The sequence below is a fragment of the Morus notabilis genome, unplaced genomic scaffold (genome assembly GCF_000414095.1).
Source record: "Morus notabilis unplaced genomic scaffold, ASM41409v2 Scaffold45, whole genome shotgun sequence".
NCBI classification, from domain to species: domain Eukaryota; kingdom Viridiplantae; phylum Streptophyta; class Magnoliopsida; order Rosales; family Moraceae; genus Morus; species Morus notabilis.
In genome coordinates, this window is record NW_010366164.1 from 1,523,035 (window position 1) to 1,550,574 (window position 27,540).

The 27,540-nt window shown below is 34.0% G+C and overlaps 1 protein-coding gene across 2 annotated transcripts; it reads right to left on the reverse strand.

Moving 5' to 3' along the window:
- Positions 1 to 9,264: 9,264 nt before the first annotated feature.
- Positions 9,265 to 24,578, reverse strand: LOC112093835 (presequence protease 2, chloroplastic/mitochondrial). Of its 2 annotated transcripts, none has more exons than XM_024173146.1 (19): positions 24,158 to 24,578; positions 23,882 to 24,065; positions 23,090 to 23,264; positions 22,857 to 22,920; positions 22,637 to 22,707; positions 21,899 to 21,982; positions 21,040 to 21,130; positions 19,997 to 20,517; positions 19,726 to 19,890; positions 19,426 to 19,644; positions 19,206 to 19,333; positions 18,463 to 18,652; positions 12,402 to 12,485; positions 12,205 to 12,302; positions 11,550 to 11,814; positions 11,299 to 11,461; positions 11,028 to 11,208; positions 10,757 to 10,828; positions 9,265 to 9,721 (listed from the first exon to the last, which is right to left on the reverse strand). In XM_024173146.1, exons 1-19 carry the CDS (start codon positions 24,453 to 24,455, stop codon positions 9,580 to 9,582), a joined length of 3,195 nt encoding a protein of 1,064 aa, XP_024028914.1. In that variant the 5' UTR covers positions 24,456 to 24,578; the 3' UTR covers positions 9,265 to 9,579. The 2 variants fall into 2 exon arrangements, with proteins under 2 accessions (XP_024028914.1, XP_024028913.1); XM_024173145.1 differs by having other exon boundaries at positions 22,857 to 22,989.
- Positions 24,579 to 27,540: the final 2,962 nt, after the last annotated feature.

A 27,540-nucleotide genomic window follows, 5' to 3' on the forward strand; every position in this document is an offset into this window, starting at 1 on the left:
ATTTATTAGACGGCTAAGATTTCTTGTTTCCAAATTTACTTATTTATTTATTCTCGATTTTGTGAAGGAAATTTTTTTTTTTTTTGCGCTGGCAGTTACTGTTATAAAGTGTGGGACTGACGGGGTAAAGGGCGACAATTAGCGAAAACGGCGCCGTTTCGAATATCTGGGCCGTTGAGGGATCCCAGGAAACGAACATACCGTCATCTTTTTTTTTTCCTCAAAATAATAATAACAATTACGACTCGGTAAAAGGGCAGGGGACGCCAAAACGCAAACTCGAGCGTCGTTTTAGTTAATCTCCTTATTAATAACTAATTAATTGATATTAATGTCTAAGCTGTTCGCCTCCTCACAATTAATATAGATATATATATATATATTTATACATTTCTGTTTTGTTTTTATCCTGAAAGAAAAGGGGAAAAGAAAAGATAAAGAAGCCAAAGATTGTAATTAAGAAGTTGTAGACAAATATGGATAAGATTCTTTTTCCCTCACTTTCTTTTATTGACAGTAGAGACAAGTACAATGCTACAAAGAGTCTACAAGTTTGATGTGACCAAAGACAAGGTGATACATTAATCTTTCTTTCATTTCTTTTCCCTTCTATTTTGTACTATGGCAGAGAAAATGAGACATATATATGTTTGTGTGTATATGCATGTGTACATAAATATCAACTCTTTTTAATTTTATACACCTATAGATATAGAAATACAAATATCAACCAACTTGGTGGCTGAATCGTACGCTCGACCAGTTGAAATTGGTTGTAGATATCTCAGATTTCATGTGAGAAATTTTCAATAAGAAATATAATTAATTTATATCTTATAAGTTCTTTCAAAAAATTTAAAAAAGAATAAAAATGTATAATTTATATGTAATCAGATGTTTTACATGCGACAGAAGAATTTGATTGTAGATGAAGCAGCTTTCAATGGTTGAACATAACTTTTTTTTTTTTTTGTGGGTTTTCTTTTGATAGACATAAATTTCAAATAGGTGCCAAAATTTGTTTTGTTAACTTTTTTTTTTTTTTTTTCAAAAAAGGTTTGTTTTGTTAAACTTTGATATACTGTATGTAACATAAGTGTTTATTTTCGAAAAAAAAGAACATAAGTGTTACTAAAGTAGTCCTATATCCTTTTTTTTTTTTCAGAAAATATTGTTGTTCGTGGTTAGTTGATAATTACAATTTTTAGTATTCGAATTTCAGATCATATGTATGTATGTATACACATTTATTTCAATTAAATTAACCCAGTTAATTGCCGTCCAACGACTAAATTTCTTACATGAAGTTTGAGAAAGAATTTTACATAAATTGAATTATGAAATTCAAACCAACTAATCATATGCAAATCGTACTTACACAACTACAAGTCTATAAATAACCAATTTGAAACTTGAAGTGAGAGTACGACTCAGCTATAGCTTATATTTTATAAGGGTTAATCAACATGAATATACCTCCCCTTTTTCAGGTTATTTATTTATTTTTTATTTTTTTCAAATTTGTTATTTTATTTTTGAAAAGTTTCTTTCAATTTCATTTCCCCCATACTTTTTTTTACCAAAAAAAAAAAAATTAAGCGAAAAGAAAAAAATACCTTTAAATAAACATATTGTAAACATTTATAAAAAAAAAAAAAAAAAAAAAAACCCTAATAGGACATAAAATTTCAAAAGGAAAAAAAAAAAAAAAAAGATCCGGAAGTTTAAGGTCTTCAATGTTTAAAGAACTTTTCATAAAAAAAGGTATATGCGGCATGTTTAGAAGAGCTTCTTAAAAGTTATTTTTAACTTTCTAAGTTCAAAAGCTTATCGAAGTGTTTAAATACTTATTGAAAAGTTACAATTTTTATTTTTTTTCTTCTACTGACTAAAAGCAAAAGAAAAATTCTGTCAAACGGTAATTAAATTAACCAGACCTAATTGCCGTCCAACGATTTAATTTCGCCCATGTACTTTAAATTTATTGGGGGAGTTGATTTTGAGGGATATATGTATATGTAAATGTTTTAACCTATAATTAACAAATGAAACCTTAACCATTTCAACAGCTAGAAAGTTCACACTCAATACATACCTGATGCATCATTTAATTTTCAAAGAGAAAAGAGAGATGAGCGGAAGAATATTGTGCGTTTTTTTTTTAATGAATAAAGGAAATTATTAATAGTGTTAAAGTTACAGAAGAGTCCGATCAAATTTACTTACCATACACATTTTTCTTTTGTTGGATTGGATGGGCAAGACATCACAACAAAACAATTTATTGTTGGCAATTAATTATACTTAACAAGAGGGTTAATTATAGATCTCTGAAAACATATATTATATGCTAGATTAAGGACTATTGACTTCTCACAGACGTCCTACTACTATGATGTAAGGAAATTTAACACTATTCATGAGTGAAAAAGAAAAATACAAATAGAAACCTATAAATTACAAGTTAGACAGAGTTTTATATGACGAGATAATTAAAAATAACTGAGGTTATTATGTGATTAGTTGATATTCAAAATATACAATTCAAGCAGACAAAAATTAGGAAAGAGTAGTGAAAGGAGAGAAGAAAACTGGTAAAAGATTTACAATCAATTGGGACAAGAAGGAAAACTGGCAGGTAATATATCATAATTTGCACGAAAAATGAGAAAGAAAAAAACCTGCAATTTACAATAGGGAATTCGTAGGTGTTGTACACTAGCAATCATGCATTTGGATCGATCGGGTAAGGAGAATTGTTGAAACTACTAAAAGTTAAAACATATATGAGCGTTCTCATCACCAGTCACCAAGTTAAAGTCAAGGTGAAATAACAATGAACTTGATTATGTTTGTGAGTGAAGCTCTTAATTACAAAAGATTTATCTTTGTTGCTAATAAGTACTTGTTCAATTAAGAAGAAATATGTTGGGGGATTTTCCTCAAGGAGTTGAATCTTGATCTTGGGAACATTCTTTTATGAGACCAATCCTCGATATGAATAGAGGAGACTTGGACATTGATATTTGTAGATTGAACTCGACGGGCAACCTCAAGATAACATTGGCAACAGGTTGACCTCAATCCTTCGAGAGGGGTTGGGAGTCGAAAAAACCATCAATTGCAGTTTAAGAACATCTCTAATACAATGCTATAATTAATGTGCTAATTGTAAATTTAATATTTGAGTGTAAAAAATATTATCTAATACAATGCTATTTGTTGTGTCAAATTTCTCATGTGCTATACTTTCTGATAAATTTCCCACCAATTATAGCATATGAAAAATTTACCATATGCTATACTTTACGTTCTTCTCTATCCTCCATTATTTTACTGATTGCGTATCGAAGTATTCTCTGAAAATACGAGTCGGCAAAAAAAAAAATGAAAGAATGTTGATGACAGAATATCATTTTCACTCCAAAATAATTAAGGGAAAATTTCACCATACAAGAGGAAAAAGTAGAACAGATTCTAGATAAACATAAATTGCATCTGGTCAAGAAATAGGATGTCCTTAAGGAGGAAACCCCCAGTGTTAATGACAAGCAATATTACTTCGTTTCTATCCTCATTTCTATGGTTTTTGGTCACATAATGAACATATGATGCATTCTATTCCAAGACACGTAGATGCAATATCAAATTTAGAAAGGGAAAAAAAAGGAGCCACGATGACTTTTTTTTTTCTCCTTTATGAATATTACCTTCATTGACACGTAGGTAATTATTAAGTTAATTCTACTTTTCACTGCTTCAACAGGAGATTCAACGTTTGTACCACAATGTATTATTCTATGCATAAAAAGTATATGAATGTGATGGTTTATTATCTTAAAAAGAGAAAATTAGGGCTCTTTCTAATTTTTACATGGTAGGATCTCTTTTCGGTTTTATCTATTTTTTATCGTTGAATTTTATTAAAATAAAAAAAAATATGCAGAGTAAATAATTTATAATATAAATTTGATAGTTTAAAAAAATAAAAAAAAATAGGTGTAGTTCATTTTTTCAAAACCTAAATAAAAATCTCCCAAAATAAAAAAAAAATATGCAGAGTAAATAATTTATAATATAAATTTGATAGTTTAAAAAAAAAAAAAAAATAGGTGTAGTTCATTTTTTCAAAACCTAAATAAAAATCTCCAAAAACTAGTAGTAGTGAGTCAGTTATACAAATAGATTCTCTTGATCCAAGTTTTTAACGAGTTTTGTGACAATCATGATCAATCAAGTATAATATGAACTTTTCAAAATAAATTTAAACTATCACATCAACGCGTTTTAGGGTTTGTAGAGGGAGATTATCATGCCCTAGAAACGTTCAAAATATGGCAGATTTGTAGGGCATAGACAAAGAGTGGTACTGGCCCCCAAGAGTTAGCTTTTCCAAAAGGGAAACCATTCATGTCTTTCTACAGCATAGTTGCATAGGCTTTCATAATTTTGATAAAGTACCTTTACTGGTACTCCTAAGTTTATCATGATCTCATCTTCACCTTCAAACAGTTGTTAAAAAGTGGAGCTTTTTCCTTACCTCATCTCAGGGAAAATTCACAGAACCCATTTGTTTTTGAAAGGAAAAGAAATTTTTGAATTGAAAAAGTAGACAGATGGATTACCCCAGTTGTCACCAAATGGTACATGGTACTTGCATATATTACAAGGGAACAAAAGACATTATTTCCATTTGCCACAATACAACACAAAGGTGAAATGAAATCCGCAAGAATGATAGACTTTCCTCTTTCCACCTAAATATAATAACCCGTTTCCACTAATTACCCTCTCCTTTCGCAAGTAACTAGTAAAGTTTTAAGTCTCGTTCATTTTACCGATTTGAGTTTTTAGTTCTAAGTGTTTACAGTTAAAAGTTTTTAAAAAAAATATCAAATATAACTTTTTTTATTATAATTAAAAGCTCTAAAAAAATATTACATTTAAGATTGAATTAAAAATTCGAATCCACAAAGCGAACGAGACCCTAATTTTCACTGTAACAAAAAAAGTATTTATAGATTGTGTATAAAAATTTTAAGAGTTTAAGAATTGATTTCACTTCTTTTGTCCCTATGTTGAATAGAAAGGAATTAACGCGTCCATACACGGAGTGAGGTAGGGTTTAGTAGGGGCTCAAAGCCCCACTCAATTAATTATTATTTTTTTTCAAAAAAAACCACCTATAAAAATATGTAATTTATTATACCAATATTCATATAGCCCCACTAAATATTAAACGTTTAATTCTATAATCTTATTTTTTTATTATTTTTAATTATATTAGCTCCTACTGATAAATGTTCTGGGTTCCGTCACTGAACACGTTCCACACTTTGAGCGTTTTCCTCGTACTATTTTTTGTCTGCGTTTCCATAAACCATCATACTGTTTTTGATACCTTTTCTTTTGTTGCTTGTGAACTTTTTTTTTTTTTCCCCTTGAAACCTCTTCAGTGCTAGAAATCATCTTTCCAATCTAATGTGTATTATATGTAGTGGTCCATAATGTTATCAAGATCATGCACTTAATTAACTACTTAATGGTGCTATATGAAAATGTTTGTCTCCAATCTCTAAAGTGTAAATATTACTACTCACATTGAAGTGAAATTTAACTTGAAAGCATTAATCATCAGACTCGAAATTTTTTTACACTCTCATTCTAAATCCATTTAATAAAGCACCTCGTCTTAGTAATTTTCTAATTTCTTTCTTTCTTCTCTTATATTTTTATTTTTAAGTTTGTTTTGGGTGAGAGTCATGAAACAAAATTACATGACAATTTAAAGAAGTTACATCCCAATTTTAAAAGAATACATTTCTTATTTATTTCTTTTTTAAGATGAAAGGACGCACTAAATAATAGGACATTTTCAAGCATAACATAACATTTTCTACTCTTTCAAGCGTAGCATAAAAGATAAAAAGTCACCACTAGATAAGGGGACATTTTCAAAATTGTCCTAATAAAATCCGTATATTTGTGTGAGCTCCTCAATGACATTTTTATTCAAGAGAAAATTTTCAATTTAGTAATCTGTGTTATAGCGAAATTGTCTTTTAATATTACGTATTTTTTTATGATTTTAAATTGGTATCTCTATCTTTTAAAATATCAATTTATAGTACCTTGAGGCTTTTTTTGGGACATGAAATGTCGAATTTATCGTTTTAATAATTTTTTATTTGATTGATATGAATTTACTCCTTTAAGATTTTTAAAGGCAAAATGGATGTTTAATTACATGGATAAGGTTTTTTTTTTAAAACATTTAAAAGGTAAATTTGACATTTTATGTCCGAAAAAAGGGCCTCGAGGTACCAAAAAATGAATTTTTTTTTTTCTAAACGTTGAGGTACTAATTTAAAATTACGAAAAACATGGGATACTAAGAGATGATTTTACTATAACACATGATACCAAAGTGAAATTATCCTTGAATAAAAATGTCATTAAGGTGCTCACAAAAATATATAGATTTTGAAAGGACAATTTTGGAAATGTCCCCTTATTTAGTGCTGACTTTTTATCTTTTACTAGTTTCAGGGACATATTGAGCACGTATTACCGTGTGTGCCAAGCAGTTTATTAAAGAAACTCATTTTAATTTTAAACGCATTGTAGTATAAGAGATTAAAAACAGTTAAATATATGTGTAATTTTCCATGAGGCGCATATAAGAAAATTAGATTTTTTAAAAATAGATGTATCAAAATGTGTGTTTCAATCAGAATGTATGTTTACGTCGAATGTTGTATTATCATAAATAAAATTGAATATGCTAAAAAAATATTTTGATATGGAAAAATCAAGCAAAAAACTAATTAGAGTGTACATATGAAAAAAAAATGTTTATGTATGTGCATATTTAAGCATCATTATTTCAACAATGATTTTTTTTAAATATAAAACATATTTAAAAACAAATCAAATATAGTAAAGTAATTAGGGTGTACATATGAGAAGAAGAAGAAGAATGTTTGCTAAAGGATATATTCGGGGAAAAATATTTCAATGTAGTTAATAAGAATAAAAAACTAGTTAAATACATGTAACCTAAAATACATAAAGGATTGCAAGAAAACTACTTAGAGTAAAAACATATTTGTAAAAAGTATTTTAACTCAAAAATTAGAGAAGAAAAAAATAAGAATAGTAAGAAAACTATGTTCATGGGTTTAAACTCATGATTTTTATTTTACTACAGTGTTTTATATAACAAAATACTTGAATTTAAAAAGTTTGCACCAATGGAGTCAATCAAAATCACTGGTTTAAATTCATGAACCAAACAGACTGTTGAGTAAGAATATAAAAATATTTTAACTAAGAAATTAAGAAGGAAAAAATAATTTAACGGAGTGATTTTAAAAATATATGTGGAAAAAGGTCAAAGAAATGAGAAACAACAAAATAAATGGCAAATATGTAAACAAAAAATAATTGAGGATTAAAAAACAAAAGTAAGAAAAGCAAAAAAAAAAAAAAAAAAAAAGAGCAAAACGATCTCCACGCGTCAACCCAACGAGCATAAGCGTTTACACGCTTTTAATATAGGTAGATGTTATGTTTGAAACAGAGAATAGTAAAAGGAATTATTGGAGAATTTTAGAATAAAAAAATATATTGACTTGCTTGCATCCTTTCAACTTTTAAAGAAAATAAAGAAGGAATGCATTTATTTTAAGAAAAAGTTACAGGAGAAAATGTTGCACAAAAAACAAGAATTAAAATAACTATTTAACTCTTAATTACACCTTGTCTTTTTCCTTTCCATGATAAAATAATTTCTATAAAATTCTCCTATTTTCTCTTCTACCAAAACATTATAAAAGAAAGCGTAGTTTTTTGCTTTTTATCTCCCTCACTTGGATTTTTATCTTCTTCGTCCGCATTTTTCATCTATCTTACCAAACAGAGTGTCGTGTACGTCTCTCTCTCTCTCTCTCTCTCTCTCTCTCTCTAATCATTATATCAATTAGTAAACCTTATTCTAGAAGACGACAGGTTTCTTCTTTGCCAATGCTGAATTTATTTGGTAATGTCAGTACTACCGTACACAGGTTGCACCACTCCTTTAAAACCAAATGTTTTATATTTATGCGAAACGACACATGAATAGCTCTTTGTGGGCTTTTCAATCAAACTTGACTGCGTAGATTCAATTTCTTGATCAGTGTCAAAAAGGACTACCAAACAAACTATCTTTTGAACTAGAGAGTTGGCCAATTCATCAATGATATACTAAATATATATATATATATAAAGATATAAAATAGTCAAACATAATATATGGAAAAAGATAATAATGTCGTTGACCAGCTATGTATTTTGCTCTTTGGCAGTTATGACAAGAAGGATCTGAACCAAGGAATAATAGCAAATAAACAAAAAAAGTTAATGAGCTTCAAACAATACTAGTAGCAACTGAATAACACAATCATGGTGAAGAGAAAGATTGTTGATGAAGTGAATCATGAAAACATATAACTACACAACTCAAACAATGGTCAGAATAATTCTTTTTCTTTTTTTTTTTTTTTTCCCCTCACTTTGTTATTTGCGTCTTTGTTTTGTTTTTTGTTTGTTTGTTTGTTTTTTTTTTTTTTGCACCTCTGTTACTCTGTTTTGAGGACCACGTAGGGGAGAATCTGCACTTTCATTGTTATACGTTAAGAATTAAGATAGGTATGAGTCACCAAACCTCGACTAGCTTGGAAGAAGGCAAAAATGGGTAAGAATAGAGAGCACCTAGAAACTTGTTAGTTCTACCTCTTTCCTTTCCTGAACATGAACCTTGAGTCAGCAAAGCCTGAGAGAGAGAGGGAGGGAGGGAGGGAGGGAGAGAGAGAGAGGGAGAAGAATCGTCAGTATTTCCAGAGCAAGAAGTATCGTGCTTTGCTTTGCTCTAGCAAAAGCAAATTTTTTATGTGCAAGACGTGGAAGACAGAGATCAGTGAAGAGCAAGAGCAATTTAATTTTTGAACCTCCTACCTTTCATAAGGAATCCCCGTATAATCGTTGCCTGCATTTATTTTATAGTTATTTTTACTGTATATCAGATTTTTTTTTAAATCTTTTTACTCATCATTGGTTGGTACTTGGTAGACAAAGATGACGCTATAAATATCACAATTCAGAATATTGAGTTTGAATCTCTGCACCAAGATCTCTCCACGTATTTACAGAACACCATGCAGTTTAGCATGGCTCGTTTCCTTTTTTTTTTTTTTTTTGGCCTCTAGGTGTTAGCTACTTTGCTTATAAAATATGGAACTAGCAATTATATATATGTGAAAAAAAAACTTGTATCATTTGACTCCATTGGAACCCTGCAGAAAAGTATAAGCTCATATTTGGGGTGTCAAAATTGGGGGCCAGTTTTTAATGTTAAAAAATTAGAAATACAAATAGCACCCTGTTGTTCATGCTCAATGGTTTCTGTCCCACTCATCTTCATTGCTTTCTATAGAATAAGAAAGGACAGAGAAAAAAGTGAGCGAAAGTTCTATGGGCAGCGCCCAGGGGTATGATGGAAAATAATGAAATGCCTGTCGTTTCTGCAGAATTTTGTTATTAAAGGGCCTTCTTTACTTGAAAGAAATTATCGCGTTCCTTGTTTGCAGCATCGACATCATCCGGTGATGCCACTGCAACCGCAACCCCTCTGTCTTTGACCGACTCAATTGCTTCTGCAAATTCTTTGAAGTCCTTCAGGCTGCAGGAATAAACAGAAAAAAAAAGTATATATATATATATATATATATCAATGATCACTCTTCACATAGCTCACATAACCAACCAACAGAATAACTAATTCAGATAACGATAGTAGCCAAAAAATAATAATAATAAATAATCAGACAGTCTTTAATCGATAATGATACATAAGATAGTTTGGCTTTGTTGAATAAATGAAGTAATTCTTAAATGTGTTGTTTGTTGATAAAAAGTAGACGTGTATTTAGTTCATGTATCTTTCAAAACTGCTGCAAGGCTTTTGGTAAATTGTAGTTAAAATGTTGCGCAGATGTTCAATGATCAAAATAATAAAATGTACATTTATACATACATTTTAGTGTTTTTTTCAAAAATACCTAATAACAACTGAAATGATTTGAAATTTTGAGCAAAAAATAAAGTTATTACAGAGATAAATAAAATCAGTGAATTTAAAATTATAGTTCATTACAAAAAGTATTAGAGTAAATTTAAATAATGCCACAAAAGCAACTCTCGTCTTGCTTTTTAAATTTTACTCTTGGGTGGTAGTTTCCTCAATCTATTGGGACAACCCAAGTTTTAATGAACACCCTAACCCATTGGCATATTGTTCAATAATCTAAAAGCAACCCTCAACGACAATGTCAAACCGCCACTAAACAACTAGCCAAAATGAAATATTTAGGCCTTGTTCATTTCACAAGTCAAGTCACAACTTAAGTTTTACTGCTACAGTGTTTTCTTTCACAAAAATTCAAATTCAACTTTTTTGCTATAGTGTTTTTCTCTCACATACACAACTCAAGTTATGACTTGAGTTCTGAAATGAACACACCCTTAGCTTTTTAACAAGCATTATCATTATCGTTGTCAAATTTACATCATTGTGATAATTTCAAAATGCTTCATTTGGACAAAATAAGATGCATGGTTCAATCAGAACGAGGTTATTCAGCACGTAGATGTTGACTACCATACTTCATCTAATGCTCGAAAGCTTAATTCAGTGAGGGTTTTTTTTTTTTGGTACCTGGTTGACAGTATTTCTTCACGTCTCCTTTGTCTTTCTTCATCTGTGACTCCCAATAAATACCGCAACAAACTAGGGGGAAAAGGGAAAACAGTGACTACAGGTTAAAACTGTACTAGAAACAACAGCACTACTACACAAACTTGTGAGCATTAACATCGATTCCATCTCAGACTTTACCCAAACCCTTGGTCACTAATCTAAAAAAGTTTCTACCAAGAAATAAATACGTGGGAACTTTTCAGCAAAAGAAAAGGTGCTGCACGCTTACCTACTATAACCTTTGGCATCAGGAAGCTGGTACGAATCCACATCTCCTATGGTCCCAATAATGGCTTTCGTGAGAGTATCGTCATCCATTTCCAATTGTCGTAGGAATTCGGCAGTTCCATCATACACATCAAGTGTCTTTAATAGATTGGGGTCGCGATAAGACAAGAAAGAAAATATGCCTGCATGGAAAAAGTCCACAGGGTAAGATTCAGAAGCATCATTTTACGATTTCATCTCAACGGATAAACATAGCAAGGTGGCACTGGCACCTGAGTGAGTATCAAAGTCACAGAAACCACCATAAGCCCCACCACTAACTCGAACACGATCCCACAGCCATGTATTACTGATGTGTTTCGAGACAACATATGCACTTCCACTAAGCTGATAACCAGTCTCATAAAGATTACCTGCTTTCCCAACATAATTAACCTGTAGAAACATATGTAGATATAATTATTCACAATAAGAAGCAAAGAAAGGAAGAAATGGAACAAGAAGAAAATGGTAGCATTCACGCCTGAGTAGGTATCACAATTGCTTCATTTCCAGGGGAAAGACGAGCATTCCATGTTGTTGCTTCATAAGGAGAGCTGGCAGGAAGCAAATCAAGAAATTTGCTAACATGCTTCTCAGCACTTTTGAGATTTTTCCCTTCTGCAGTCATATTAATCAGGCATCCACTCCTAGATAGTAAGGATTTTCTTATCTCCTCAAGAGATGAAGATATTCCCTCCCAGTCTTGATCAGCTTTCTCTTCGAGAGTTTGCAGGAATTCCAGGTAACTACAGGAAGACAAGAACCCATGCCTTATCAAATTCAAAAGTAAAACTTGACACTAGGGGAAAGTTTTCATTGGAACTTGAATGTTTCACCAACTATTCATACCGAAAAATACATATATCATAACCTAAGGCTAATAGGAACAACGCCAACCCCTTGTCATATCAAGTAACAACGGAATATAGTGGTGCACTACAATGGCAAGATCCTAAAGGTGAACCTAAGTGAAGAATTAATGATATCATATTTCAATCAATGGAGAGCAAAATTGTAGGTAATAGAAATTTTGTTGCAATCATTCAGTGAGTAATTTTCGATCCTGCTTAAGTCCTTATGTAAATTGTATAAACCACCGGGCAGAGAAAAAGCAGCTTTGAGAATTTCAGCCTAACCTGACGCCACCCATTTGTTCAGAAATCCACCCTGCAATATTTAACTTCGCATCCATCCTTGCAGCTGCAATCCCATGGCCGCTGCCTCTTAAACGGTTCTGGGAGAGAAAAGAAACAGAAATAATTCCGAAATCCATTAGTGAAATGTTACACTTTAGTTACGTTCCTCTTTTCTCCAGTAAAAGTCAAGTACATACCTCCATTCTCGCCTTGCTTTGGGAAACAAATTGCTTAAACCGTTGCTGGTCTGTAAATTGAACTTCTTGAAGAACGCAATTGACCTACAACATCAAAAGTTCATAACATAGTTTCATGAAATCTTTATTCAATCAATTATTGGCAAGCACAAATTGTTGAAAAGACAAATGTAACACAAGGAAGACTAACAAGTAATCAGTAATGGCAACCAACAGGATAAAGGAAATAACATAAAAGATGAGGTACAAAGATTATGAATTATGTTGTTCAATAAACCACTTACACTCAGTCGCGTTTGACAACAAACTAATGAATGAAAAGAACCTTTTCAGAAGTTGAGAACCAATTTAGACCAACATAAATTGTTTAACAGGTAGATATCCGAAACATGTTCTGCTTTAGTGTCATTTAGCTAAAAATTACAACCAAACTTGCAGCAGACTACCATTGTGCAATAAGTTCTAGCTTTCACAAATTCTTCACATTACCATTTGAAATGAATTTCCAATTAAGAATGTTAATGGAGTAATTCTTTCACACAACGTTTGGTTATTCATTTCACTACACTTAAAAGTCACTGGTGCTCAGTATACCGCACTGGAATGGCCAGTAGCCTCAAAAACTGCTATTTAACTTTTTGATAAAATACTATATCTCGTCAGAAAATTATATATAAAAGTGGCTTTTCCACCTTTTAAAAAAAAAAGCACTTAACAATAGGCACTAAAACACAATAATATTAACTAGGCCATTGAGGAACAACACAGATTAAGCAGCCTTGAGCAGGAAATGTTCATCCAGAATAAACTTGGCATGAGAAGTCAGAAGAATATCACGTGACTTAAAGTATTGCATCTAAATATGTTCAAGTATCGAAACTTGTTTGAATTATGAAGATTTTGAGGAAGAATAATCTTCTCTATTTTTCTCATTGAATTAATCGGTAAACAATACACTTATGTACACGATTTACATAACCTAAGAAGATAATAAATCCCTAACAATAAGGAATAAAAAACAGATCCTCCTAAACTTAGGGGATCTGAATAGGGGAAATCCGGATTCTCTAATCCACGGATTTCCTCCTATAACTACTCCTAAATATGCGAACTTTAGAGGGAAATTCCACACTCTCCCTCAAGTTGGGTTGTACATATTGTACATGCCTAACTTGTTGCACAGTTCCTCAAAGTTCGGTCCTGGGAGCGCCTTTGTCAAGATGTCTGCAAGTTGCTCCCGGGTAGAAGTGTAGACCAACTGCACTTTTGAGTTTTCAATCTTCTCTGCTATGAAATGCCGATCTATCTCCACATGTTTCGTTCTGTCGTGATGAACTGGATCCTTTGCGATACTAATAGTAGCCTGATTATCGCACTTCAATGTCACTGATTTCTCAAACTCCAACCCCAACTCGGTCATAACTCTCCTGATCCATACTCCTTCACAGATCGTTACTGCTAATGCTCTTAGTTCAGCCTCTACACTGCTTCTGGAAACCACAGTCTGTTTCTTACTTCTCCATGTTACAAGATTTCCCCAGACTAGAGAGCAATACCCTGTGGTTGACCTCCTGTCTATCTGGCTTCCTGCCCAGACTGCATCAGAGTATAGAACTATATCTCTGCAACCATTTTTCTTAAACAATAACCCTTTTCCAGGGGTCATCTTTAGATACCTGAGAATTCTGTACACAGCTTCCATGTGTTCCTCCATTGGATGGTTCATAAACTGACTTACCATACTCATTGCAAAGTCAATGTCAGGCCTAGTATGGGAGAGGTAAATGAGCTTCCCCACTAGACGTTGATATCTTCCTTTGTCTACTGGAGTTCCTTCCTCTTCATGCCCTAACTTCTTTGTAGAGTCCATAGGGGTGCTTGCAGGTTTACATCCTAGCATACCAGTCTCTTTGAGTAAATCCAAGGTGTATTTGCGCTGAGAGACAACTATTCCCTTCTTTGATCGAGCCACTTCCATGCCTAGAAAGTACCGTAGAGGACCAAGGTCTTTTACTTCAAATTCTTTAGCCAAGGATCGTTTAATCTTCAGTAACTCTTCCTCATAATCTCCGGTTAGGATGATGTCATCGACGTACACAATGAGAATGGCCAATTTATTCTTGGGAGAGCGTTTTACAAAGAGTGTGTGAACGGTTTGACACTGAATAAAGCCATGTTCTTTAACCGACCGTGAGAATCTACCAAACCATACTCGTGGAGATTGTTTAAGTCCATACAGAGACTTCAATAACCTGCACACCTTATTGTTGCTGTTGCTTATTTGTAGACCCAAGGGGACTTCCATGTAGACTTTCTCTTCAAGATCTCCGTTAAGGAAGGCGTTCTTTATATCAAGTTGATGAAGTTGCCAGTCTAAATTCGTTGCTAATGAAAGGAGTATTCGAATGGTGTTAAGCTTTGCAACAGGAGCAAAGGTCTCCTGGTAATCAACACCATAGGATTGAGTAAAGCCTCTTGCTACTAACCGAGCCTTGAGCCTTGAGCCTTTCAATGCTTCCATCTGCCTTGTGCTTCACCGTAAAGACCCATTTACAACCCACCTTTTTCTTTCCTGGCGGGAGTTCAGTGATGATCCATGTTCCATTCCTTTCCAAGGCCATAATCTCCTCTTGGACAGCCTGTTTCCAACCTGGGTGACTCAGGGCCTCTTGAATGTTTGCTGGAATTTGAACATTATCCAGTCCTAAAGTAAAGGCTCTATAGGATGGAGAGAGACCTGCATATGATATAAAATTCTTGATTGGATGTTGAGTGCAGGTTCGATTACCTTTCCTTAAGGCAATAGGTAGTTCCAAATCATCTAAAGTCTGAGTCTCATGTAACCCTTTTTGTTCCGGCTCATTTCCACCTCTTGTGCTAGTTTCTGCAGTCATTGGATCCGGTTCAGATTCCTGGACAAGTATGAGATGTGCCAAGTTCTCAATCTCCCCCTGAGGTTGCTTTTTCCTCCTAGTGTATACTTGGAGTTCTTTAGTTACTGGACAGGGCAGACTCAAGGAGGGATTGGGAGGATTAGCCGAAGATTGGCCTGGACTGAATGGAGATGTTTCTGGCTGATTTGATGGTACACAGACTGGACTGGACATAGGACTAGACTCTGTATTTTGTGGCTGTATATTTGGGCTGATTTCAGGCTGTTCTAGCAAGGAATCCCAACTCCAAAGCTGAAGTTCTTTTTGTTTATTCTCCCCCCTGAATTTCAGTTTTGGAGAAATAAGGAGTTTTTTCGAAGAATGTCACGTCCATTGTGTCATAGACTTTTCTTGTGTTGGGACAAAAATACTTATAACCTTTCTTGTTTGTGGAATAACCAATGAGGACACATTTTATGGATTTCGGGTCAAGTTTACTCCTGTTTTGGGGGTATATGTGGATGAAGGCAGAACACCCAAAGATTTTGAAGGCAAGGTCAGAGGAAAGGACATGAGCATGAGGAAATATGTCAATAAGGGCTTTGACGTGGTGAACCAAATTTTAGAACACGAGATGGCATCCTATTGATGAGATATGCAGAGGCAAGAATGGCTCCCCCTCAAAGATATTTTGGAACGCCAGTAGAAAACATGAGGGATCGGGCTACTTCCAACAAATGACGGTTTTTTCTCTCAGCCACTCCATTTTGTTGGGGTGTATTGACACATGAACTCATTTGGACAATTCCCTGTTGTGACAAGTAGTCGCCTAGAACTGAATAGAAATATTCTCGAGCATTGTCAGACTTAAGAATTCGGATTTTAGTACTGAACTGTGTTTGGACCATGGAGTTGAATGCTTGAAATATTCTATCAACTTCTGACTTTTCTTTCATAAGAAAAACCCAAGTGAGTCGTGTATGATCATCCACAAACGTCACAAACCACCGTACCCCATTAATATTTTTTATTCGAGCAAGTCCCCAAATATCACTGTGAATCAATGCGAATGGTTTGATGGACAACAGGGCACACTCGGATAGATAGAACGAGTGTGTTTTGCAAGTTGACAGATCTCACAGGTAAAAAACTTTGGATTTTTATTAATGAATAAATGAGGGAATAATTTTTCAAGATACATAAAGTTTGGATGACCTAGCCGATAGTGCCATAACATGACTTCACTATCGTTATTGACACTAGAATTAAAGACAGACTTTGGACTGAAAATACTAATTGACTGACTCTTAGGAAGGTTTCTTCCCCCAACTAAAGCTTCTCCAAGTTGAGGTATCTTGAAGAGATAAAGTCCCGAGCACATCTCAGCATTGCCAATCCTCTCCTTGAACCCAATTCCTGAAAAACACACATTTGGGAGAAATTTAGTAACACAATGATGATCATGTGTTTAGGGACATGGAGCACGGATTTGAGAAGGATTTCGGGTGAGAGTCGAACAGATCCAATCCCTGCCACCTTAGACAGAGAACCATCGGCAATGCGTACTGTGAGATTGGTATTACTTGATTGATATTCATGGAAGAGAGACCTATCGCTCGTCATATGGTCTGACGCCCCTGAGTCAATAATCCAATGTCTTGAATTGTTAGCACACACGGAGAGGGCAGATTGTGAATTACCTGCTTGTGCGTGCATGCTTGCGGATGGGCAGGAGCGGTGTGCTGTGAGAGAGTACTACTTAGTAGCTTTTGGAGCACTTCAAGTTGTTCCTTGGTGAAGGGGATTGACTCGGTAGTGATTGGCTTATCCTCGGCTGCAGTGGCTGAATTTGCACGGCTGTCTCTGTCAGAACCTGATCTTGATGGCCTCCAATCAGCAGGTTTGCCGTGTATCTTCCAACACGTGTCCTTGGTGTGACCAGTTTTAGCACAGTGATCGCACCACAATCTTCCCTTCCTCTGTTGGCGAGAATCATGCTGATTTGAAGGACGTAAGCCACGAGCAGCAAGGGCAGATCCTTCCAACGTAAGAGATGAATGTTGATTGCCCATCATGACCTTTTTCCTGCTTTCCTCACGGCGAACTTCAGAAAAGGTTTCTCGAAGGCTAGGAAGAGGTTTAGTTCCCATTACTCTGCCTCTAACTTCATCTAGGTTCTTATTTAAACCCAGTAAAAACTTAAATGTTCTCTTCTACTCCACTATTTTCCGATACAGGGCGTTGTCTTCTGGGCACTTCCACCCGTGGTTTTCAAACATGTCTAGTTGCTGCCAGTGACGGGTGAGTGTGTTGAAGTATTGTGTCACAGTGAGATCTCCCTGCCGTAGATCGTGAAGGATGGACTCCACTGCGAATAACTCTGATGTATTTTCAGAGCTGGAGTAAGTCTCTCTTGCGGCTTCCCAAATTTCTTGTGCAGTCGCATAGAGAAGAAAATTCTCACCAATATCAACATTCATTGAATTGATGAGCCATGACATAATCAAATGATTTTCAGCCTTCCACTTTTTGTAGTCAGAATCATCCTTGTTCGGAATTGGAATCTCCCCTGTTAGATAATCCTCTTTGCCTCTGCCACAGATGAACATCCGGACTGATTGAGACCATTGGAAGAAATTTTGCCCATTAAGTTTATGGCTACTGATCAGGGGTGATAGATTTTCAGAATTTCCGGAATGTCTAGAATGAGAAGAGACTTCAGAGGTAGAGCTGGTTGTTTCGGGAGCCATGGCTGTGCCTGGCTATGAGGGATGGTTGGGAATGGCGGGCAAGGGTTTTTTAAGGAAAAAAAAAAAAAAAAAAACGGGGCTCTGATACCATGAAGATTTTGAGGAAGAACAATCTTCTCTGTTTTTCTCGTTGAATTAATCGGTAAACAATACACTTATATACACGATTTACATAACCTAAGAAGATAATAAATCCCTAACAATAAGGAATAAAAAACAGATCCTCCTAAACTTAGGGGATCTAAATAGGAGAAATCCAGATTCTCTAATCCACGGATTTCCTCCTATAACTACTCCTAAATATGCGAACTTTAGAGGGAAATTCCACAAATTATTAGAATTACAGATTCGACATGCCCAATGGCTTAAACTAACTGAATAATTTTATGCAATGCCTGTATAAAGAACCATATTTCCATGTCAAGAATGAATAAGTACCAGGTTAAATAGGTCTTCAGCACGCCCTGCCATGGCTTTACCCCGAACAATTATATGGCTACAAGGATCCTCCTTACCCCGAACAGATGATGTTAATGGATAAACTGACATTCCTCCCGTTTTCCTTCCAATTAACTGATTAAGTTGCACAAAAGTCAAGTCTTTTGTACCCATCTCCAGCAATGACTGACTGTCAAGAACAATATGAAAATCCATTTAACTCTATATAGAGAGGAAAAAAGTTTAATGCAGTCTATGATTACAACTACTGCAGCTGCTTCTAAGGAAACATGTTAGAGACATGGTTTGATAGTTTACAACTCTATCATTACTACCATTGTTTTTTCATGCAGAATCAGCTCATTTCTTCTTTGAAGTTATATGAAAAATTAGTCTGCAGGTTTAGTTCTTGGATATGAGCATTATGTTTGAAACAGAAAAGAGGAATCTCAATGTGCTATGTTTTAGCAATCATGTAGACATTTCAAAGTCCTCAGAGGACCAGATCCCGATTTATCTCCCAAATCCCAACAAACACAAAGATTATATGCCAAAATATCTTAAACCCACTATGGCTACAGGTCTTGCCAAAGAGGAAAAACCCTTTTCTAAAAGCAAAGTTTAATTTGGTTAACATATTTGCTAAGTTAATGGTGGAAAGTTGAATAAATTCAACTGAAAACACAGAAGTGAAAGTTAATAAAACGTACATATTAGGGTTAGGTTATACTGAAGCATCTTACCAAAAAAGAGGGACTAGAGGAAGGAGCTCTTGCTTGAGCGAGTTCATGTTGAAAACTGCTTCTGTGTAAAGGACATCATTGGTGAAAAGGTCGTGCTCTAAAACTTTTACTCCATTTATATCTCCCATCTACAGTGAACAGAGACATGAGTAAAACCTATCAACCCCAAAAAGGAAACCACTAGAACACTCAAAATGCAATACACTAGGTTGATCCTAACCTCTGTGGGAACACGTATGGGTTCCTTGGGAATATCCAGTAAAGAAAGGCTTGGAACAGCTCTTAAAGCTTCTGGCGGATCAGGAGTTTCCTGTTTGAGTCGCAGTTCTTGTGTAGCACGTGCTAGCTCAGCAAGATCTTCTTCTGTCATGCTTGCCCTAACCTTTTCCAGAACTTCTTTCTCAGCTGCTTCATCACGAGAAGCCTTCTCTGGATCAGGCTGATCCAATAATTTGCTTATTAGTCACTAATATATGTAAAATCAATGCATCATTGGTACACACAACATATGGGTCCTTACCTGCATCTCTACTGTAACACAGTGAGGATTGTTCAAAATAAATTTCTCTATTAGAGGAGAAAATACAGCTTTAGAACCTTCCTTTGTTATCCTGGCTTTTAGAGCCAATAAGGGTTTCTCATACTTTAATGGCTCAAAGGGATTCATGTCGTAAATCCAATTTCCCTATTAATAAAAAAAGGAAACCACATAAAAACAATAGATATAAAAAAAGAAAAAAATAATAACACACACAAAATTGATGCGCACTAAGATTTAAAAAGTATCTTACCATGGATCTGAGCATTAGGGACAAGCCCCGGGGAAACGATCCGGTGTTGTTTTCCCTAAGAGAGAACTCAATTGTATTCATGGATGCCTCCACAGCATCTGCATCAAAACCTTCCTCTGCTAACTTTTTAAGTGTATTCATTACCAACTCTTCTACTTTTTGAATGTCACCTTCCGAAACACCTTTCAACCCAATACTAAATTGAGGCTGAAGGAGCTCATCTTCTATCCCACCACCAACAATGGCATCTCCCAGGCCACTCTCCAGCAAGATTTTCCTCAATGGAGAAGCAGGAGTTCCCAACATAAGATGATCTAAAAATCCGAGGGTAAGTTCCGTTTCCAAGTCTAAGGGCTTATCAGAAAGCAACCAATTAAGGCACACCATGTGCTTCTTTTTCAAATCACCCCCTTCACCAGCAGGATATTTCTCAACAATTCTTACTGGCTCTGAAAATAGCTTTTGCGACTCGATCTTTGATTCACTCGGAGCTGAACTTGCGTCAAACATATTTAAATACTCTGACAAGAGAGCAAGAGCGAGAGTAAGATACCACACTCTTATTATTCTTCCACAATTCAAAAGTTACAGTCCGCATAAAACTTCAGCATGAAAACGATGAAATGAATGAAGACTGAATTGTAGTTACTCCTTGAAATGAAATTTGTCAGAAACTCAAAGGAGGATCCCATGACCCAGATATTCATAATTTTGTTTGAGAAAAATAATACATAATTGTTTAATGCATGTGAAAATAACAAATACTTAAGTCCACTTAGATGAGCTCCAAATATTTATTTTTACTTTATGCATACTTATATGACTTTAAGATATTTATTTTTAACCAGAGTGACATGTCATGCAGTATGAGTATCCAACCCAAAACCAAGATATAAATGGTATGACTTTGCAAGAAAAATACTCACTTTCCCTTGAGAGAAAACACAAGCTTTTCCAGGAAAGACAAAGAAGTCGGGCATTAATTTTTCTAAACACCCACACCCACACATATACACATGTATAGAAGAAAATGCAAGTATTACCACTCAAGATACGCAGGCGCTCATTTGGATCATCATCTCCATAAAACCATATCCTGGCATTGCTGGGATGGTAATATTTTCGATGGAACTCCTGTAGATTTTTTTTTTTTCAGGGAAAAATAATCTTACATCAAAAACAAAAGGTAAACAATATTTTAAACAACCATAAATATAAATTTAAATGGTAAAATCCTTGGTGTCATTTTTTGAATTCTATAAATAAATAATTCAAAGAAGGGATAAAAAAAATTAAATCCAACATTGTAATATCTATACAGGAATAATTTGAAATTCTATCAACGCTCATCTAACATGCTAGAACAACTATTTCCCAACTCCAAGCATCTCCTTCCAGTATTTATATAAAATAAAAAATAAAATAAAAAGAAAGAGAGAGAGAGAGAAGAAGAAGAAGAAGCATCTCCGAGGCAATGCTAAATTTTTATGCCAACGCCAAAAATATGGCATTTAGGTAAGAAAGCTATTCTCCAATATAATACCCTACTTCGTGCCAGAATTGAAATGTGCTATACTGGGTGACAAATATTGGCATTTGGTTCTTATTGGTTAATGTGCTAAACTTTTTCTATTAATAATAACAGCATATTAACATTGCATTTTTGCTGTTATTGACATTGCATTTTTCAAATATATAGAACTTTTCCTTTTACAAGTTCCAAAGGTAAAATTTAAGACAAAAAGGAAATATAGCATATTAGCATTTCAAATAGCACTATGCATCAAAACACAAAATAGAACAACATATCAAATATGTCATGTAGACACTATTTTTGTTTGTCAAATTGTATAGTATTGGCATTGGCATTGGCATTGGAGATAGTCTTAGATCAACACAAACCTTAAATTCTTCAAATGTAAGTTTGGGAATAACTTTCGGATCGCCTCCACTATCAACCCCATAGGTATTGTCAGGAAAAAGAGCCTGTGCCAAACGTATGTGTAAGTCAAGAAAACAGAAAAATAAACTGTGCCAAAATATGGAAAGAAATAAGACATTTAACAAACATAGGTATCAAACTAAGAAAAATCAAACCACAAAATGAGCTCCTAAAAGTTCCATGCCAACTAATTTCAATGTCCAATTATCACCATAACATATAATTGAAAGCTACAACTTGACATAATCGTAACATTGATGGCTAGCATAACAAAAAAACAATGAACTGAAGGAACTTCAGAATGCATGGTACTATATGAACCATTAATAAGCACTAGAGTCAATAAAATGCCCAGGAAGTGAAACAGGCAATAACGACGTACTACAGAAGAGGAGTATAATATAAAAGTTTGAAAATAATTAGGCTCATGGAACATTCAGATCCCTAGGACATTCAGCTCAATAATTTGTGGTGAACAGTAGCATTTAAGAATGAGTTTTGGACAAACTAAGCAGTAACCTGCAATTTAACCAGCCCTACTAAAGTAATAGATATCTGGAAATTTCTCACCAACAGAACAAATTACGTCTCCCAAGATAACGTTACACTGCTCATAGGAAGTGGAGGTGTTTTACATAGGTTCCAGTATGCAAGAATCACATAAACAAACAATTGGACAAGAAAAGCAAAAAACTTGCCTGTTGAGCAGTCCTCCCTAATATATTATCAGGCTGAGAGTAGACTCCTTTCATCTCATTGAAAACGACCCCTAATACAAGAACAGGATCACTTTTATAAATGGGAATGAAAACAATTTCATGATACAAAATACAGGTACATTTTGAAGATCAAGTGAGCTGCAAAGAAGTACAATGAAAAAGCATGAAATGGCTTAAGAATATCTATTAAAGATCCAACCTTTATAAGAAATTTCCTCTGAAGGATCATTGAGTTCATAATGCCAACCCTCTTGTTGGAATGTCTGGAAATCCTCCACACATTTAGGGAAAAAAACAGCATCTAGGTATACATCAACGAGATTATAGAAATCCTGTTTACATAACAACAACTATGTTTTACGATACAGAGTAGATGCAAGGATAACAAGGCTTATATTTGTAGCCCCTGCCTATTATCCAACTTCTTTTTACCTTCGTATTGGTGGAAGCAACTGGGTAACAAGTCCTGTCGGGATATGTGAAAGCATTCAAAAAAGTGTGCAAGCTTCCTTTCAGTAACTCAACAAATGGCTCTTTCAAAGGATACTTTCTTGACCCACATAGCACACTGTGTTCCAATATGTGCGGAATCCCGGTGGAATCCTTCCTGTGTCAACAATTATATATAAGAGCACAAGAACTTGGAGCTTCTTTGGTAGGATGCAAAAGTGGATAGGCGTGAAAGAACTTGTGGAAAAATTTTAATCAACAGTTGCTTGGTAGGAGGGAAAAGAGGAAGAAATGGATTGGGTAAGGGACTCCAAATCCTTCAAAGAATCCCAAATTTACTATCTCTCAATGTGAGAGGACTAGGGAAGGAAATCCACACTAAACGCAAGAAAAGAAAGATCACCCCTTTCCTCTCCATTTTCCTTACCTAAATTAATACCTTATTTTCCTTTCTATTTTCTTTCCATCTTAACAAACATAGCAGAATAAACAACCATGAAAGGAAACATGGAAAGAGTTTGCATTTCATTCTTAAATAATGGACTTTTATCATTGTGAAATTGACTCTAGCCTAGAAAAACAAAGGCTCCATCAGCAAACTCAATCAGCAAGATTCCAGTTTTCATAAGGAATTCCATCCGTTGCAAATTATATTAATTAACAAATACTGCTTAAAGCTCTTACTTGTCTTCATTCTCTATTTCCTCCATAAACAAAGAACAACAAGCAAGGAAATGAACAGAACAGGAAAATAAGTACTCGTCCAGTACTTACGGAGGTGTACGGAAAACAATGCCAAAAACCTTGTTCTCATCATCGTTCAACACCGACATGACTTCAGCTCCAGTCTTCTTATGCCTGAAAAGCACAGCTTTCGATTTACACTCTCCGATGAACTCTTCGGACACTATCTCGAATCCAAGCTTCTCCGCAACCTCATCCTGAACCTCCGAAAATTCTACACGCAAAACAATAACAAGTCTTAACAAGACATTTCCTTTTCCATTTCTACTTCGGCAAAAGTTAGGGTTACAGAAGTTCGAAATTTACCTGAGGGAGACTGAGTAGGAGCGCCGACGGCGCGTGGAGAGAGCGTCGAGAACCGCTTCTCGCGACGGAGCGAGAAGGACGGCGACGAAGACGAGGCCGAGAGTAATATCCAGTGTCGGCGGAGCAAGGAGCGTCCAGTGATGCTGGCAATCAAATGGCGGTTGTGGCGGTGGTTTCTCGGAGAAGAAGACGAAAACGACGAAGAAGAAGAGCGAGAGAGGCCGAGTCTGGTAGAGGAGCGGAAGGAGAAGAGTCTGTTGCAGGCGAGGGAAGAGCGCAATAGAGTGGCTCTCTCCATTGTTGAGTAATTTCGTAGCTTCCAAGCTTCCTCTCGAGACGAGTTGCAGAGTGACGGGCTGTGGTTGAGGACTTTGGGGGGTGTGGGAAATGAATTGGCTTGGGTTTTATCTACACTATTTGTTTATAATTTATTATTTTTATTTTTATTTTTTTGGCTTGAAATCCTTGCTTATGGTTTTTGGTGTTTTTTTCTGATCGGGACGGGAAATATCTTTGAAGTCTATAGTCTAAACGTAACGTGCTAGAACGAAACAGATTTGTACGTGGTGGTAAAGAAATTCTTGCCCGAATGAAAATAAGAAAAAAAAATTTGCAAGTTTCTTTAGCTCTTTCAAACTAGGAGAATTTTTTTCGTTATTTTTTTGAAAATAAAATTTTATTCTGTCTTTTTCAAAGAGAGAATTATTAAATTTACTTTTAAAAAGTACATGAGTATTAATTTTTACCATTTACTCTTAATTATTACCTTTTTAATTAATATAGTTATTTAATTAAAATAATATTAATTAAGAATAAAAAGTAAAAATTTATATTTATATTCTAAACAAGTATTTTTTTTCTCCTCTTTCACAATAAATAATGTTCTTTCGTTTGTAACAAATGAAATATATGTGATGGTTAGCAAAAACTGATGAAATATTTGTGATGAATGAGGCTGAAACGTTCACTATCGTCCCACCAGATATGGTAGTCTGGATTAGATGGTTTTAGTCGTTTGCAGTGCTTTCTAGACGATAATGGCTCAAACTCAATTCAATATTACGTGTATAATGTATGTGTGGACTCGTTTATGGTCCAATATCTTGAGTTAAAAAGGTTACATATTTGGGAATTTCACAAAGCCTTTAATTGAGTTCGGGATGAATTAGAGGAATACCAATTTTAAAAAATAGTATTTAAATATTTATTTTTAAGAAAAATTTAAATTTAACTTACGGCATAAAAATAGTACATATGAATTACTAGAGTTGATATGCTAACCTAATTTGCATGCCCTGTGAAAATAAAACAAAATTAAATTAAATTAAAAAAAAATCCTAGCAGAAAGGAAGAGTACCTTAACGGTTGGTCAAAACTCAAGATATAGGCAAGCGTCAGAATAATTAGAGCTTGTTCTTTTGCCTTTTTTGAGTTAAGTGACTTGAGTGTAGATTTTGAGTTAAATTTGAGTTATAACTTGAGTTGAAGTTGTAATTTGAGTTTGTGTTTGGTTGTGTACATTTGAGTTATGGTTTGAGATAAGAATCTTTTTGAGTTTGTGTTTGAGTGAGTCAAAACTTGAATTTGTATTTAGATAGTATTTTAATAAAAACTCAATGCTGATGGAAAATTTTAATAGGGTATATGGGTGTAGTTTTATTCGTCTTTTCGTTGTCAACGCATAGGGAAAAAAATCATCTCAATCAAAATTAAAACGAAAAAGTTATAGCATTTTTAAGAATAGAAAAAATATTATTCATTAATTTGAGTTCGAGTTTCAGAACCCGAGTTGAAGGGGAAACTTGAACTCGAGTTTTAGTCCCAAACTCGAGTTCAAACTCGAGTTTAAACTTAAAAGAACATAAACTTAAATAAAATTATAACTCGATTTATTTTTTTTCTTTAGTTTTTAACTCAAAAACTCATTGTCCAAACAACCCTTAGTTACTAATAGGGAGTGGTTACTAAGCTTCATGGGAGATCACGTAGCAAATGGTGGGAAGCCATAAAAGGACTCGATGAACTAAAATAAAGACTACCGATTTGTCTGCTTCCCTGGGGCAGGGATAATCAGAAACATGCCCATTTAGTGACGTACACAAATTTATTAGTATAAGACACGCATGAAGGGTTGAAAACTTATTTCCTATGAAATACCACATTTTTCCAAAGATAAAGAAATTAGTAAATATATTAATTTAAAAAAATAAAGAAATCATATTTCTAAAGAAAATAATATTATTATAAAAGGTTATTAACATGACAAGTTGACACTCTTTTTAAATGTCAAACTCATTAAATGAACTACATATCTGATTGAAGTGTGAAGTAGTTCAACAAGCATACTTTAAATTTTGAAATATTGAAAAAAAAAAAAATTGAGATCTCAATAAATCATGTCAATAAACAAGTAAAATTGAATTACAATAAGTTATTATCGACAATTACAAATACAATAATTCTTAATGTTTTAAAGAAAAAACGAGGATCTTGAAATGTGAATAAATTTGTCGAGAAAACAAATCAATGTCAATATTGGTGAATAACTAAAAGACACAAATCTAAGAAAGAGTTATTCGTGGATGTGAAGATTGTGGACCCCTACTATTAATCCAAAATGTTTTAGATACATAAAACCTGCACGGTTGAACCGAATACTCACACGAAGCAGTGCACATGAGTTTGTATGAGATTTCAAAATTCATTTCACTGATTTGAGTTTAGAATTCAAGTTTTGCTACAGTAAAAAGTTCTTAGAAACAATCATATCTAAGTTTTTTGCTACAATAAAATAACTCTCACATAAAATCACATCTCAACTCAAATTAAAAACTCGAATCAGCGAACTAAACGGGCCCTAATTACCTAAAAAGAATATAAGTAAACGTACTCATACATTTTGAAAGTTTGGTAGTTTATGAAATGAGTTGCGGGTGCGTTTGAATATTTTTCAACATTATATTGATATTTATATAAAAATTTTAAAATAACTTAAAAAATCTGAAACATATAGCTCGAAATTACGTGCTTTATTGTTATAATAGTAAAAATAAATAATGAAAATGATAGTAAATTAATTTATCCAAATATATTAGATTCCTTGTTATTTACAAAAACTCTTAAATAGAATTTGAGAAGATAAATCTCATAAATGAGATTTATTTAATAGATTGGGTATTTATAATTTCTCTTACCTAAAACAAATTGTCCTTCAAGCATTTTTATGGATATTGTGAAGTTTTAAACATTAGATGATCAGATATAATTTCTAGAAGATACTATAATAAATTTTAGTCATGAAGTTCTATATATGTAATGTTTGCATATTATCTCGTTACTTAATGTGCATCTCAAAGTATGATCAGATATAATTTGAATAAGAT

Coding starts and splice junctions, on each gene's coding strand:
- LOC112093835 (XM_024173145.1), bottom strand. CDS start 24,455: ATGGAGAGAGCCACTCTATTGCGCTCTTCCCTCGCCTGCAACAGACTC. Junction 23,265..23,881: donor ATTGTTTTCCGTACACCTCC/GTAAGTACTGGA, acceptor TTGTTGACACAG/GAAGGATTCCACCGGGATTC. Junction 12,486..18,462: donor CTGAAGACCTATTTAACCTG/GTACTTATTCAT, acceptor TTGATGTTGTAG/GTCAATTGCGTTCTTCAAGA.